The 15,964-nt window shown below is 39.9% G+C and overlaps 1 protein-coding gene across 1 annotated transcript in view; it reads left to right on the forward strand.

Annotated features, from left to right (window-relative positions):
• bsna (bassoon presynaptic cytomatrix protein a) overlaps nt 1-11,885 on the forward strand; it is a 150,804-nt gene extending 138,919 nt beyond the window's left edge. Inside the window, exons 15-18 of the mRNA XM_080470444.1 lie at nt 33-88; nt 2,446-2,594; nt 2,866-2,959; nt 9,703-11,885. Coding sequence (XP_080326570.1) covers nt 33-73 — 41 coding nt within the window. The 3' untranslated portion in view covers nt 74-88; nt 2,446-2,594; nt 2,866-2,959; nt 9,703-11,885. The remainder of the gene's footprint in view (nt 1-32; nt 89-2,445; nt 2,595-2,865; nt 2,960-9,702) is intronic.
• The last annotated feature ends 4,079 nt before the right edge of the window (nt 11,886-15,964 follow it).

Below are 15,964 nucleotides of genomic sequence, written 5' to 3' on the forward strand. Positions count from 1 at the left end.
AACCCGATTGTGTTTCTGTTTCTGTCCCACAGCTATCACTGGTTTTGGCAAGAAGTTCACCTCCTTCTTCTGAGGTGCAAACACAAAGGTTGGTTTGGTTTTTCCTTCATTCATCTGAGATGAATCATTGCTAACAGGAAATTGGACGTGATTTATTGGGGCTCTCCGTTTTATGGGAAATGTTGAGACCGATGTCCTCTTCTTCAATACAAAGACTCTCACAAATGAACTGACTTGAATTGATTGTCCCAGGCTGAAAACCAGCATTATTTATGAACTGCATTGGTAGATGAACTTGTCACAGTGTGACACGTGTATGCAAAGAGGCACAAAAAAAAGGGGGAACATTTTAAAAGAAGACATGTCCTGTTCATCAGAGTCTGGCGATATTGTCACAGTATTTTTGGTCAGTGATTCATGTACAAAGAGCTGGAAACATTTCTTCCTTTCCTGAACAAGTGCGTCTCAAACATTGAGTATAAAAATAAATCTCAGCTCTGCTGCTGTTTCTCAGTCTATTGGGATGTTGACAGAAAGCTGCAGCTTGGTGTGTGTTGATTCTTGTAGGCAGTGGAGAGTGGGCGGCTTAAAGTGGTTTACTCAGAACAGGCAGTGTTTTCCTAAAGCAGAGTGTCTGTGTCTGAGCGTTTGTGTGTTCGTGTCTTATTTTTGGGTTCTCCTGCTGCGCTGCAGGTGCGGGCTGAGAATTTAACTGTGACAATGACGACTTGTTCTGAATGTGACACACGGGACGTGTGTGTGTGTGTGTGTGTGTGTGTGTGTGTGTGTGTGTGTGTGTGTGTGTGTGTGTGTGTGTGTGTGTGTGTGTGTGTGTGTGTGTGTGTGTGTGTGTGTGTGTGTGTGTGTGTGTGTGTGTGTGTGTGTGTGTTTGCAAAGCAGGTTTGCTCCTGAATGTGCAGCCTTGTGATGTCAGGGCATGAAGTCCGCCCATCCCAGAGTTCATACTTTTCCATTTTCATGTGAAAATGCAGAACCTTTGTTACATTTTTGTTGTCTGAATACACGGCAATGATGCTCGGCACCACTGAAAATGCAACTTTTCGAAAACGGCTCCCAAGATGGAACTTTTGGAAAATACTCTGATGCCGCCTCCCTGGAAACAGCGCGTGCGCATGTGCACCAATATCATAGTAAATAGATCCTCTGTACATACGTGATTATATGGACAATACCAACAATGGGGGCCAATTGATGACGGAATTGATGACTCGTCTTTCTCTATTGTGTCTTTTACTGATGTTCTTTGTGATCATTGGAGTCACACGGGGACACTTGTCTTGACTATGAGCATGTGAAGTTGGATTATTGAATATCTTTGGCAGAGAAGAAGGAACAATGTTGTAAATGGAGGATATATGGTGGCAGAAACCTCCTCCTCGGTTAACTGAAGGTTTTCCATTTTCACATATGTAGATGGCTTTGTTTTTCTCTCTCTATCTGTCCTTTCTGTCCAAAATGTGGACATTGACTCCTTCAAAGGAGTGTGACAGCTGAGTCCGGACCTGAGGAGTTCGATCTTCTGAGTTGGGCCATACGTTTGTTTAGTGGTTGTTCAGTTTCGTCAATATATAGGTTATTTGACTGGGAGAACTAACTGGCGGTTTCGCCTCTCTCTGAGGCAAAAGTGCGACCCACTACACCTCTGAGCATCTTGAGTACGAAGTACAAACTGTGCACAATGTTATTGATTTGTGCTGGACTTTTAATGGATTTGAATGATGTGACTCAGAACTTCTTAAATGTATGAGATATTAAAGCAAAAACCTTTTTTATATCCCCAAATAGAAAAAATAAAACCAAGACCGACGAGTTTGCATGGCTTCATACATCTAATTTGAACTTTTTGGTCTGTTTTCTGTAACATGTTGTTATATTGATTGTGTTGATTTGGATGTGAGTTGTCTTTGGGTGCGCTACTATAACATGTGTTTTAGGTCTGATTGATGACTGTAAATTGGCCTTAGGTGTGTGTGTGTGTGTGTGTGTGTGTGTGTGTGTGTGTGTGTGTGTGTGTGTGTGTGTGTGTGTGTGTGTGTGTGTGTGTGTGTGTGTGTGTGTGTGTGTGTGTGTGTGTGTGTGTGTGTGTGTGTGTGTGTGTGTGTGTGTGTGTGTGTGTGAGTTTGCTCTGTGATTTAAATTGGATAAATTGTTTAAGAATATGAATGGATGGAAATTGATGCAGTAAAAATCCTAACTGGTACTCCCATTAATTGGAGTTTCTTTTGTAGGTGTCTATGTATTATTACACTTCCAAAAAGACGCTATATCCTCACAACAGCAAAAATTATTAAACTTTTTGTTTTTTAAATGGGGCAATAATTTACAGAGAGATGCACAAGTTTCTTGTAGTAGGTGAATTTACTTTCACTTAAATCACAAACGTGTGTACTCTCGTCTGTAACAAGGATTTTTGTGTATTTGCAGGACGATGAAAATGTCAAAAAAAATCAAAGTCAAGAGGCCTCATACCAGAAAAACCTGTGAAGCTCCACCTGCTTTTGTTTTACTTAAAGAGAGAGAGGAAGGAGACGGAGAGAGGTACAGGGGAACCGAGAGGAGAGCTGAGCATACTGGTGAGTACTGAACTTCACCACTCACTTCTTTTTATATTGAAACCACTTCAGGACAAGAGTATGTACACAGTGAAATACAGGTACAATATAATATAACCAGCCATATCATGAATGTCTTCATCAGTCATGTCTGCCTTAAAAAAAAATTACAAAAATTTAAAATACGCCATCTGATCATTCCTCCATATAGAGATTTCAGAAAGTTGTGATTTTTCAGTAGAATTCAAATAAAAAATAAAACTTGCTAAAGTGCTGCTGCTTCTTCCTGCAGCCAACATGGACTGGACTCCTCTGGATGCTTCATGTCTCGGGCCTGAAAACACGCTGCTACAGAGAACAGGCTGCTCTCTCTGGCAGGCCAGACAGTAAGTCACCTTCAAATCATCTCGTCAAGATCTTCACAGCAAAACAAATGAAACGGTGACGAGTTTCACATCCAAGCTGACATTTGGCCTGTGATCGTCCAGTCTGAGCTAATGGGGCTTGATGCTCAAGGGTGGAGTTGCTGATGTTTTTGCTGTGTTTCTGGAATTTGTGGTTTGAAAAGCCTCAACTATGAACAAAAGCCACAAACGTTTATCTTGAACTAAAATCCCTGCATCGATCTATGAAGTGACAAACGTGAATTCGACTCCAATATGGATCATAATCATGCTTGCAGCTCCTTATGTCTCTTGATGGCCCAAAGAGCCCAAATAATAAAGAAACAAAGCAAGTTGGTTTGTCTCTAATCAACACTGAGTCTAACAAAGAGCTTGATGTTTTTTTTTTCTTTTCTCTGTTCTGTTTACACACCGCTGCCTTCTCAAGTCTAAAAATGTATTTCTGCGTCTATTTATCTTCACTTCAATGACACCATCACAGAATTACTTTGGAGGTGTGACAAAGAGGCGAACATCCTCAGGACTTAAATATATACCAAAAAGTTTTGGTATTGGGTAGTTTGGGTCATGCCATTCTGCCACCAGGAATTAGCTTCACTTTTACTTCAGAAGTATTATCCACACCCTATAAACATCTCAAGAACCTGAAACACACCAGAAGGAAATTCTACATGAGGGAAATCTGCAAGGATAACTTTGTATGATTGTTCTCTGTTATTTTAGTCCCTGCTCTTAAAAGGAGCTGTGAACAGCTGTTTCTCGGTCAAATTATTTGAATTATTCTGTTATAAGGAAATTTATACTTAAGGTTGGCATCATCCCTTGATGTAGCGCTTCATATTTTTAGTGTCATTTTAGTCTTTTTACATTACTAAAATAGGAAAACATTGATTGTTATCAACTGTTGGAAAATAGTTTCTTGTTTAATTAGTAACGAGACTGTGATTAACTGATGACTCCTTCAGATACTGCAGCCCTGCACTGGATCAATCCTGTTTATTTTCATGAATTCGGATTGGTTGAGAAAGATTCCGCATCGCTTTTAATTTGCCTGAGAACACGAGCTTGTGGCGCTTTCAGTGGCATATGCACAAACCTGCTGTGATAAAACATGACAGTGTACACACAGTTTAAGATTATGCTAACAAATGTGAAATGTATCTGCCGATGCAAATGCATCACGAGACGGCTGTGAAACGGCAGCGTCAGCTCATCGCACGGTGACACAGGGCGGAGATGTGACTTATGAGAGATAAAGCTGCGAGGACAGAAAGAGAAAATGACTTTGTTTCTCTGAAAGTGTCGTCTTTTACTCTGTGGCGCAGTGTGCTGTGGAGATTTCAAAGCACTGCACGGGGGGAAGGGTGGGCAGGCACCGATGTTGCTGTTGTATTTGTGAGTGTGCAGAGCGTTGCGTACTGTATGTGCCATAAAAGATAATATGGTGAGCCGAGACAGGTTGTGTGTGTGTGTGTGTGTGTGTGTGTGTGTGTGTGTGTGTGTGTGTGTGTGTGTGTGTGTGTGCGTGCGCTGTGCAGCCATGCGCTGACTAACAGCCTCATGTGACTGCTCGCTCTCTCTTTCTGTCAAAGTCCCACCTTCTCATTTGCTTTCTGTTCCTGTCTTGTCTCATTCCGTTGAATTCTGTGAAAATCGGTTATTTTCTTCAGTCTCAGCAGTCCCCACGTTCACCGTTCCCCTCATGACTAAACCATGAACCATTCTATCTTTTAAACGCTAAAGGCCGGCAGACACTTAAATATCCCAGATTCTTTTGTGGAAGCTGATCACATTTGAGAGCACCTCTGAAAGCCATCTGTAGTCGTATGTTATTTAAAAAGCCTCATCTCTGTGAGCCCCTCCTCAGACACCCGACCTGCTTCAGGTCGATACAGGGAAGGAAACAGTGTGGCAGCGTTGGTATTTACCATATATAGAACAAAGCAGATTAACCCCATATAATACCAAGTGATTCATAACACTGTGTCCAGTTACTGTCCATGCTGTGTGTGCCATTGTTCTCAGGTGCCACCCTTTTCTTTATTGGAGGAAGTCTGTGTTCACTGAAATGGATTAAGTGTGGCAACATGTAAGTGTACAGCCCCACTGGAGCTCTTCATCTGGGTCAGGCTGGCATTATGGGAAGAAAAGGGCCATGATGGGAATATTTCTCAATTCCCACCGTTATTCTGCAACGGAAATCTGTCCTCTGTAACACCTACAGGCAATGCAGGCTCATAAATTCACCTGAAATCCATGTTTTTTCACTGTGGGAGCGACTGACCACCGCGCCAGATTGCCACCTTGAAACAACGTAAGCAGGGTGTAATTGACTGCTGCTCTGGTCCACACATACTCGCCTCAACAACTCTTAAAACTTTGGATAAAATGTATTTCCTCTGCAACGTGGTTAAAGTCACTTTGCCAACAGACAGAAAACAACAAACCTATTATTTCAAATCGTACTGTCGTTTCTGAAAAGTTTCACCTTTAAATAGCAATGTTTTGAAAAGGACACCTGTTTACACGGGAAATGGCAGAAATGCTGAAAATGATGTAGTTAGCATGCCGGGCCATGAGTTGGTGCTGTTAGTTGTTTTTATAATGAAACCACACAAACGCACATGCATGCAGAGAACAATACAGTGTAAAGATTGAAAATAGCGTGTAGATGGACATTCGTATGCACATGCTCAGTAGCAGTGTTTCAGAAAAACTGTGTTTTCCCCCCGCTTCCATGGAGACGGAGTGTTTTTGAAAAGTTCCACCTTGGGAGCCGTTTGCAAAAGTTTTCCATTTTCACGGAAATCTAACAATTCACTTCAAACTTATACTGTTTTATACCAAGTAGTGAGTTTTAATCAAATGGCAGATTTACAATGAAAGACCTCAAAGCAATAAATGAAATCGCTTGTCTGATGAGAGCTAGAGGCTTTTAAAGCAGAAGTTACAGGAAGTCTGCACCTGTACTTACATTTTTTGTTTTCATTCTATCATTATATTTATTTATTTTTTCCAAAAATGAAGTATTTAAGTTTTGGTTTTGATTTTGTTAAAAAACATTTTTTTTGACCCTTTAATTAATTATCTTTGATCTTACCGGGTTCTTATCACACTCTGAACCCCGGATATTCTGTAATGTGTGATGGTTTTACAGTATCAGTTAGTCGATCAGAATTATTGCATCTGTGCATTAAAATGACAAACTTTCCCTTTTTGTCACACTGATGCAAAATGTCTCTCTGGACAGGCCTTTTTCTCTTGATTTACCAAAATAAAGGGTCTCGTTGGTCTAATTTAAACAGCTACACCAATGATTACTAATGCTACTTTGTACTGTATTTTAAGAAAGTATAATTAAAATGTTCTTCAAATTCATGTTTTAATAATTCGGATAAAAATGAATAAAGAATCTTCAAAACGTGCTCCTTTTTTTGTACAATATGCTAATTATCATAGCAAGTTTTTAAATGACTAATCTTTAGCAGGTAGGAGTTAACCTCTAAATATCTGCAATAAATTAAAACTACACATTGGCCTCAAAATCAAGTTTCGTTTTCTCCTTTTGATAAACACATAAAAACTTCAGGATGAGAAGTTAGAAAGAGTTTTGCCACGAGCACAACTTGTGGAAAAGAAACCATCACAAAGTGATAATACCTTATTTGACAATCAACACATTGTAATCATTTTCTATCAGTGATTAGATCATTTGACATCCATACTATTTTTGACCATAACGCTTACCATTCATGACATGAATAAAGAAAGGAAATGGGCCATAAACAGAGAAATTGCTCACAAAACTTCCAGAAAAAAATTAATAAATCAAGCCAATTTAATGTTAAAAAGTTCATATTATCACTTTGTACAGGGCTACACTAAACACTAAGCTCCGATAAATAAAAGTGTGTCGCTGAAGCTTTTTAAAGTTTCTTATATCTGGTGAATCAGGCTCCGTGTCTTTAAAAGCAGCTGTCTGGAGGCCACAGGTTCGTCACATCGAGCTGATTACTGCCGTGTCTTTATAAACGCTGAAGCCGTGTCGCTCCGTTTGTCTCTCAGCTTGAAGTAGAGTAGGGAAGAGTCCTGTGACTGAATGTCATGTCGGCGCGCATGTTCCCAGTTGTCAGGTGTTCCAACAGATCATTGTTGAGTCGATAGAAAGCCGAGCGAGACTGTATGAGTAGTTTTACTTTCTGTTGTTAAAATAAGGCTGCCAGGCTGAGTTAGGAGTAACTGCTTCATACTAAAAATACTCTAAACATACCAACAAGGCCTGAATTTTCATTGAATGAGAAACCTTGTTCTCTTCCTCTGCTGTCATTAGTGTGGTTAAAGAATGTGAGCATACAAACACACATAGTGTTCATCAAAAATGCTGTGTTGGGGACTTGGAGTTTCTGTAGGGAGGGCAGCGACATTGATTTAACGGCACAAACCCACTTTACTCCTGATCCCTTGAGAATTACGGGTTGTGTTCATCAACGTCTCACTGTGTAAAAAATAAGTCTTAACAGATGTCATCATAAAGAATTGGATGTCTTCAGATAAAGGAATGCAAACGGAAGATATTAACTCTACAATCTACTCCTGTGTCTCACTTTGCCTTTCCAGTTTTTCTCTATTGATAAGACACTGTTCCTGAAAAATAGCACACGATTCTCAAAACAATGCACCCTATTTTTTTTTTTTTATTGGAACACAATTCACAAAGCACCGCACACTTGTGTCGAAAGTGCACTTTATTGTCAAAACTGTAAATTTGTTTTCAAAATTAGCAGACCCAAAGCAAAAGTTGGACACTGCACTGCTAAATACAAAACACTCTTCTCTCACTGTGTTTTCGCATGAAGAATAATAGAAATTATACAGCCCTAAAAGAAATGACAACTTAAACACAAATTCATCCTATAAATGATTCAGGGGGCCATTGCAGTGCCTGACATTATGTTAAAAATAAAAATGTTAGACAAATAAATACAGCACTGTATTGTACACGGTACAGTATGCAAATATTTACACCACGTCTGCATCAGTTCGTTCAGCCTGGTCCGACCACAGGACCTCGTCAACATCACAAGCTGTGTTTTCTCTGGTCAGGCGACCTGGAAAGAAAGACCTAGTGTGTCTGATCCAGCTCTGACATGCTTCAACAGAAACATCATCAAATGCCAAGACCAAGATTGCAAGAGATTTTTCTGAATATATGGCTGCCGCTCATACACCTTCCTCCATGTAGAGAATAATTTTTCTATAGGATTCAGAAAGGGAGAATATGGCGGCAGGAAAATCACAATCCTGTATCAATGACAGTGGCAGGAATTTCATCTAGATTGTGTTTCTTTCCATGAGTCTTTGTCTCCATCGAGGTCTTTGTCTTGGTGTTTGTCTGGGTCGTGGTCCAGGACCAGGACCAGGGGCTGGGGGAGGGTCAGGTCCAGGTTCTGGACCAGGTGATTGGGCCAGGTCAGGCTCTGGATCAGGTGCATGGGCCGCGTTCTGGTTCTGGCCATGGTCTAGGTTGTCCACGTCCTCTTCTTCCACCATGACCTCTTACTCCTCTGACATCCATTCTGACCAGCTAATTCCCGGCAGGTTTTATAGTGTGCAGTTTATTGGAAAAAGTGCTTTGACCTGTTGTGTCTTAATTGTGACCAGTGTGTTGGTACAGTGTCTGAATTCTGCCTCCCAGTGTTCACTTTTTGAAAAATGTGTGCTATGCTTGAGAAGTGTGTTCAAATGAGCAAACAATGTGTTCAGTGTTTTGCAGAAAGAGTGCAAGAGTTTTGGAAACTGTGTGCAAACCAGGACTAGTGTTCAAGGTTTTGTCACCAGAGTCCTGTCATTGAGAAACGTGTGCAGTCAGTTGGTGGCTGTGTGCAGTGAATGGAATTTAGTGTTTTATCAGTTGAGAAAAACTAATAAGAATTTCATACAGTTTGAATATGTTCAAGCTGCAAGCAAATAAAATAAATCATTTACTTCTATCTACCATTGACAAGATTTAGCATGTGAACCCCTCATAATTCTCCAAATCACCCCCTCACTGTCTCTGACAGTTAGAAATTTAAAAATCAAGTAGAAAGATGTTCGTCATTACAGAATCCCTCAGGACAGCTGCAGTACAAGCACTGTCAAAAACACAGTAATATTGAAGAACTGCCAGATATTAAAAGTTACCTTGGAAAAAGAAAGAAAAGCACTTCCTTTTTGTACAAAGTTTCATTTCATAATCTGAACAGTAGGGAGTTCCCTTGTGCATTTGTTTGGTGTACACACCATCTAGTGGACAGCCGTACTTATACATCGGCGCAACTGCAGTACAGTGCTTTAAAAAAAAGCTTTGCATGCATGTATGTATATACTTGTACTGTATGTGTAGATGTATATTTGCGTGCTTCTATATAATCTGTGTATGAGTCTTTGTGTGTATGTATATTTGTACATATATATATGCAGAAATTGTTTAGATGTCAGTGCTCTCTTGAATGGCTGAGACTTATTCCCTCACTTTAGAAATGCTGTACAGAGCCTGGTTTATTTAAAACATTACATCTTTTATGTGTCAAAAACGTTGTAGGTGCAGTGACCTCTCGATAAGCTTTTCGCTCAAGACCTCCGTTTTTCATTCTGTAATCTGTAAAATCCATTACGGACTTATTAAACAAATGTTAAGCATTTAACTTCAAAAATCTTTTTTTTGTTGTTGTTGTTGTTTTTAGATCACCCCAAGTCCAAGTCAACGTTCATCTTCAGGAGGACTTTTCATCTTGCATCCACAGCCAAAGAATCAGTCTCTACAACCAACTGGCAGCAGTCAGATACGTCGACAAGCCCTTGTTGTGAAAGATCAACCGGGGGCTGAGGATGACTGCAAACGAAAACAGCTGCTCTTCCTCCAAGCTGGTGGAGCCAGTGGAGGCCGCCATCCACTCTCGCCACCCATGTGGATTCAACGCCACAGTTTCGACGGAGGGAAACGGAGCTTCGATGGGATTCTACGTCGATGTGCCGACGACTCCGTCCTTTACGAATTAGTGTGGTGGCATGCAGGAACCCTGGATTTCACAGTCCTGAGCTGGAAATGTGAACAACAGCACCCTACCTCTCTCCTCTTTTCTATCCCTTTTCAAAGTAAAGAAAGTTGGGGGAAAAAATAATTCATGAAACTCTGAAGTCCTGCAGGTTTTTCTGGTACCAAGGACCTCTTGTTCCATCACCTTACACCAAGGAGAAAAAAAATGAGTCTTGAAAACGTCACGTTGAATGAATAAGACAATTATGATGTAGCCCGCACTGACCGGGTGTGGCGGCGTGCGTTTTGGTCCACGGTTTGCTCTCTTTCTAATCTACATTCCAGATGGGAGCTGTTCAAACCTTTCGGTTACCCGTCCTCCTCACCTCTCTACGTTTCTCGAATGCTGATGCTTCTTTCTTTCCAATACCCGCCGAGAAGAATTCACAACTTGCCATGTCTTTGAAGAAGTGTATAGTGGTATTAAAAAAATAATGTTGGCGTTTGGAATGCATGGAACTTTATATCCAAGACCTTACACTGTTCATCGTGACTTAACAGAGGCCATAAAGACACTGGGAAACACATGGAACTAAGAAGAGAGAGAGATTACTGAAGCAACACAGAAATCTGGCCACGGGAATTCAAGAAGTTTTTTTTTTGTGTGTGTGTGTGTGTGTTTTTTTTTTGTTGTTTTGTTTTCTGGAGAAAATGGGATTGGTCTGGTGAAAGAAGCTGTATATGGCTGGGTTGTTTTTCAGCCATTTTAAAGCCATTAAGACAACTTTTACCTGCAGTGCTTGTGGCAATGGGGTATCTCCAACTGCTTCACACACATTTGGCTCTCAGATATTTCTCATGGTGTAGGTGGTTGTCATATTTTTATGTTTATTTTTTTTATTTATTTTCTCATTTATTTTTGTTATTTGCCTGGAGTTTTTTTTATGTCTCAGTATCGCCTTAATCTCTTTTAAATGTTTTATTTTGTAGTAAAAGTGGTATTTTTTATTACATCCTGTGAACATCATGTCTTTATGTAGTGATATCAGCTGGAACACCAGCCTCAGAGATTCATTTCTATTTTTTAAATAACATTTTGGTTTTGATAATTGTTTATTTATTTTTGATTTTGTAATGTTTTATTACTTTCATCTAAAACCCCCTTGCCAGTTTTTTTTTTTTTATCCAACTTTTATTTATTATCAATAATTACAAAAGCAATAGAGTAAGAGGTAAGAAAGTGAAGAGCACAACTTGTGTCAATTTAAAAGCTGGTTTAAAAAAAAAACAGAACAAAAAAAAATGTGTTTCCTCCGTCTGTCTAACGTACCGCCGATGTACCGCTTGAGTCTGACTCCAACCAACCACTCGATGAACTCCAACACTGCAGGAGATCACCTGAACTCCACACGGTTAGTACAAACTGGATCTCTTCCTTCAACCAACCAACCGAGAAACACCGTCCATCAGTGGATCAGCGTGATGAGTCCAGCTGGAGTCCGATCTGAGAGCACTGCAGGGCAGCAGAGAGGCACTGAAAAGCAGAACCAGTCACACATCGCAGCAGAACTGGACTCTCTTCTTCTTCTCCTGCGGGGTGGGGGAGGGGTTTGGGTCACGACCCTCCCAGACGGACTTCAACGCCGAGCTCCTTCACGCGTCGCCGTGTGTCAGCATGTGTCTTCACTCTGTCGAATGTGCACAGCGCACATGAAAGCACAGTGTCCAAAAAGAGAAGAAAAGAAAAGAAAAAAAATAGATGAATCAGCGCTCATGTGACTGAGGAACCAAAAACGAAACACTTGGTTGTGTCACAAAGTCACTTGCCTTTTTTACTTTTTATTTTGTATTGTGGTGGCGTCCAGACCTACGACCCCAACACCCCCACCCAAAACAAACAACAAAAAAAAAACCACAAAGAACAAAACAACAACCTCTCTCACTGTCAGTTGTCATGGAAACTTCTCAGGTCAGTGTTCTCCCTGCTGTTGCTCCTGCAGTGCATTGTGGGATCTGCGGTTTGGTACTCAAAAACATACCATGTCAGGCCAAACATTGCGAGGCCTTTAAGCAAAATGAACGAACCAACCAACTCTTGCTGTATATTGTCTGTGTGAAAGCTCGCTGGGAACCTTCGCATGCCGCCCGGCGCAGAAAAACCTCAAAGTCACCTCTATATTGTTCTGTTCCTAATGTTTGTATGTATGTGTGTGGGGGTTCTGTATGCGTGTATTTAACAAACCATCATCCAATGTGGAAAAGAAAATAAGACAAACACAATTTCAAACACAACCAACATGGTGGGCAGAAGAGGCGACCTCTCATCTCCAGTCGTTCTATGCAATGAATTATATTGGGAAAACTAGAAACATGAGAAGGAACGAGCAAGTGAAACACACAAATTGGGGGAAAAAGGTCACACAATCGTCATTATCACTCACAAGTTACTCCACGGTTCTTCTGTTGATAAGAATTTTCTCTGAGTTTGTGTTGAAAATTGATATTGGATTTTCCACTGCCAAAGACGTGTTCAAAAAAACTGTTTTCAATCAAAGTATCAAACACTTATGATAAATTAAACTAAAGAAATTTCTATTTTTATTGACACTAAATCTGTTTATGATGGGATTCTACATAAAATGTCTAGATGCAATTTTCAGCACAAATAAACCACAATAGGAACCAAGTGATTTTTGAAAACAGATATTTTGTTGTATGTAAGCCATGTAATGTTGACATTTCAGAGGTCCATCATTTGATAAATGCCAATTATGGACAGGGAAAACAAAACAAAAAAATCACAATTATTGGCTATATCTACAATCAAAGAAAGTCTTCAATAATTCCTCAGTTTGGATGACAGAGAAAAGAAAAGATCATCTTTTTTTTTTTTCATTATCTAATGACCAAACCCATAACATGAAGTAGTGAGCATCCCCAACATTTGATGGTAAAGTCAAAGCTAGTTGAAATACAGATGTATACAATATATAAACTCTATATATACATTATATAAAACTAAAATCTATACAAGTTGTACACTAATACTGAAGCACTATTCAAAGCATTCCTGAGTTAATTTTAGTGCGTGTGCGTGTGTTTGCGTGTGCGTGTGTGTGTGCGTGTGTGTGTGTGTTAATATACAAACTGCCAAAACACTCAAAGTAAAAATAAGATAATTACACTGTGGAATGGTAATTTCCGTACTTCTAAAGCTTGGGTGCAAATTTACCATTAATACCTTTGAGTCTGCAAATTTAAAAAAAGGTATTCATGAAAGTTCTTATATAAAAAACAAAATAAAAATGGCTTATGTGGTATGAAAATACCCTTTAGGTCATTGAGAATCATATTTTACACAGGTCACTGAAACTGCGTATGAGAGGTTACTAGATATATATTTTTTGTGAAACATTTATCAGATGATTTCTCTATGTGAGTATTTATTTATTTTAACATATTGACGGAGGGCAGAAAGCAAGCAGCCTATTGAAGGAAGAGGAATTTAGGTTTGAAGTCTATAGACCTATAAAGATGAATTATGTTTATACAGATGTTATTTATTGATGGATTTATGATCATTGAATTCAAACTTTATTGTGCATTATGTATTTGTGTTTGCCCGAATTGGGGGAAAAAAACAAAAAAAGGTTATTTTATCATAATGATATAATACAGAAACATGTCGTGTATTTCTTTGGGTAAACAAGAAATATCACAATGGGGACAAATGATTGGCTTTTAACATTCATACTGTGAAATGCAGTTTGGGACGTTTTAAGTACAACATCAGGAGTCATGAGATTGTAAAAGTTATAGTTATGTTGAGGAATTGAACTCCCTCAGGAGATGCATAATCTCTGATATTACAAACCGACCGCCGCATCACAGGAGAAGTCACAGGTCGAGGGAAACATCAAACCGGTGCCCGAACTGAGCAAATAACATGACAGAGAGAGAGTTTAAGTAAATGAAATGAATTCCTGCTTCCACTATTGTGTCGCTATGTCTTTGGAAGTGTTTTAAAAAATAAAATATTCAGTGAAATAATCCTCAATCACTGTTGCCTCAGGAAAGCACACACTAAATGTTCAAAACAATGATGTTTATGCAGTGAAACCAGTGGAGATGCCCCCCCCCGGCTGCTGTTAGTCACAAGAAGTCTGGGAATATTAGAACGGCACAGCCGCGAGTACGTGAAGAAGAAGGGTTGACATGTATGAACGTCACCTGTTTTCTTTGGCGTTATTTTTGTGAATACAACCACTGAAGGTGACTTAAATATGCATAGCAGCAAGGGCTTTTATACTACAATACTGGTCACTGAAGAAAGCCATCCTGTTACTGCCCTCTAGCCAGTCGTGGTCTCTGTCTATTTTCTGCATGGTGTCCGTCTTTTACCGGGAACGCAACTGAATTCCGTTCAGACCACAGCAACCACCAAGTGGGCAAAACCACCAAGACACAGCCTGGGTTTTTCCGATTTGAAAGCACAAACGTAGAGATGAATAAAACGCCGAACTACTAACTTGCAATAGAGAAGCTGACGGATTTCTAGACCTGAAAGCCTTGAGGTGACGGCAAACAGAGTAAAATCTCTAAAGGCTCATGTTTGTCTGTGAATCTGGCGACGACGGGCCTCGGCAATAAGGCTGCATTTACACAGTCGGACAATCTGGACTGTCAACGCGAGCAACATGTCACAATATTGTAAAACTACGGCTCTTCTGTGTCTGCTGTGTTTAAATGCAGCTTGCAGTGCTTCGGGGAAATCCAGACTGTGTGTTTGTGTGTGTCCTTAACCAAAAAGGTAGCATGCAGTGCTGTGTACAGACCATATAGGAGCAACTGCTCTCGCTGTAGGTCAGGAAGACGGTCAACATAGAGCTGGACCCCAGAAAGATTCTAAAACACAAAAGTATATATATAAATAATGATATGAATCTATATATATATATATATATATATATAAAGTAAATGTTTCATAGGTGAGTGGTTTTAAAAGAATGTTAAAACAAATTAAACCATAAAAGAAAAGTGACCATGTCCATCTCTCACTGTAAAACCATCAGGGAGCGTTTATTCATCTTTCACCTGTAATGACTCATCTGAGTAAGATGACAACAAGTGCATGACCTGGACACCTCCCCCCGCCCGTCCCCAAACCTGCCCCCCCCCCCCCCCCCCCCCCCCCCCCCCCCCCCAGACCTGCCCTCAACCTTTCAAACTCCTTTGACCACACACTTTACGGGCCGCCATTGTTTTTTCCAGTGTAAATAGCAGATGAGAGTCGGCCAGAGTCTGCATCAAACCAACAACATGTAAATGCTATGAGGGACATGTAAATCTCATGGATCTCATATGTACACACACACACACACTGACACATTTGCACGAGAGGCATGAGAGAGGCCTTTGCACAGCGAGCGGCGACAAAGCTGGAGCGTATGCAAGCCTGAAAACTCCCTGCCCCGAAACTTGTGCTTTTTGTGTATTAAAAAAACGATAAACAAGAGCAGTTTTCAAATTGAACACTAAATGACAAATTGCATTGTGTGCGTATGTGGCTGGCTCGTGCAGACTGTTTTAAACTCATTTAAAAAAAAAAAGAAGTTGTATTCGGATATGAAAAAAAAAATTATAAAAAAAAACCATATTGATCTGTGTAGAGTTTCTATACATGTTGTGTTTGTAAATGAGATGACATCAAAAACAAAAAACAAAAAAAGGGGAAAACTATTTTGGCTTCCATGTAATTTACGGGGCGGACAGATGATTTTATGGAGATGGAGTGAGAGGGGGTCGAGAGGTGGACAAGGGAGATGTGTAAGAAAAAAAAAAAGTCATAAAAGATTCAAACAGATGAAAGAAACTGGTGAAAATAAAATAAAGAACAAGGTTGAGAGCCTAAAAATGACTACAAAGTGTTCCATTCACTGTTGTAAGTGCAATGAGCTAAACTTCCTGTT

Source organism: Lipophrys pholis, assembly GCF_963383615.2.
Source record: "Lipophrys pholis genome assembly, chromosome: 8".
NCBI lineage: Eukaryota > Metazoa > Chordata > Actinopteri > Blenniiformes > Blenniidae > Lipophrys > Lipophrys pholis.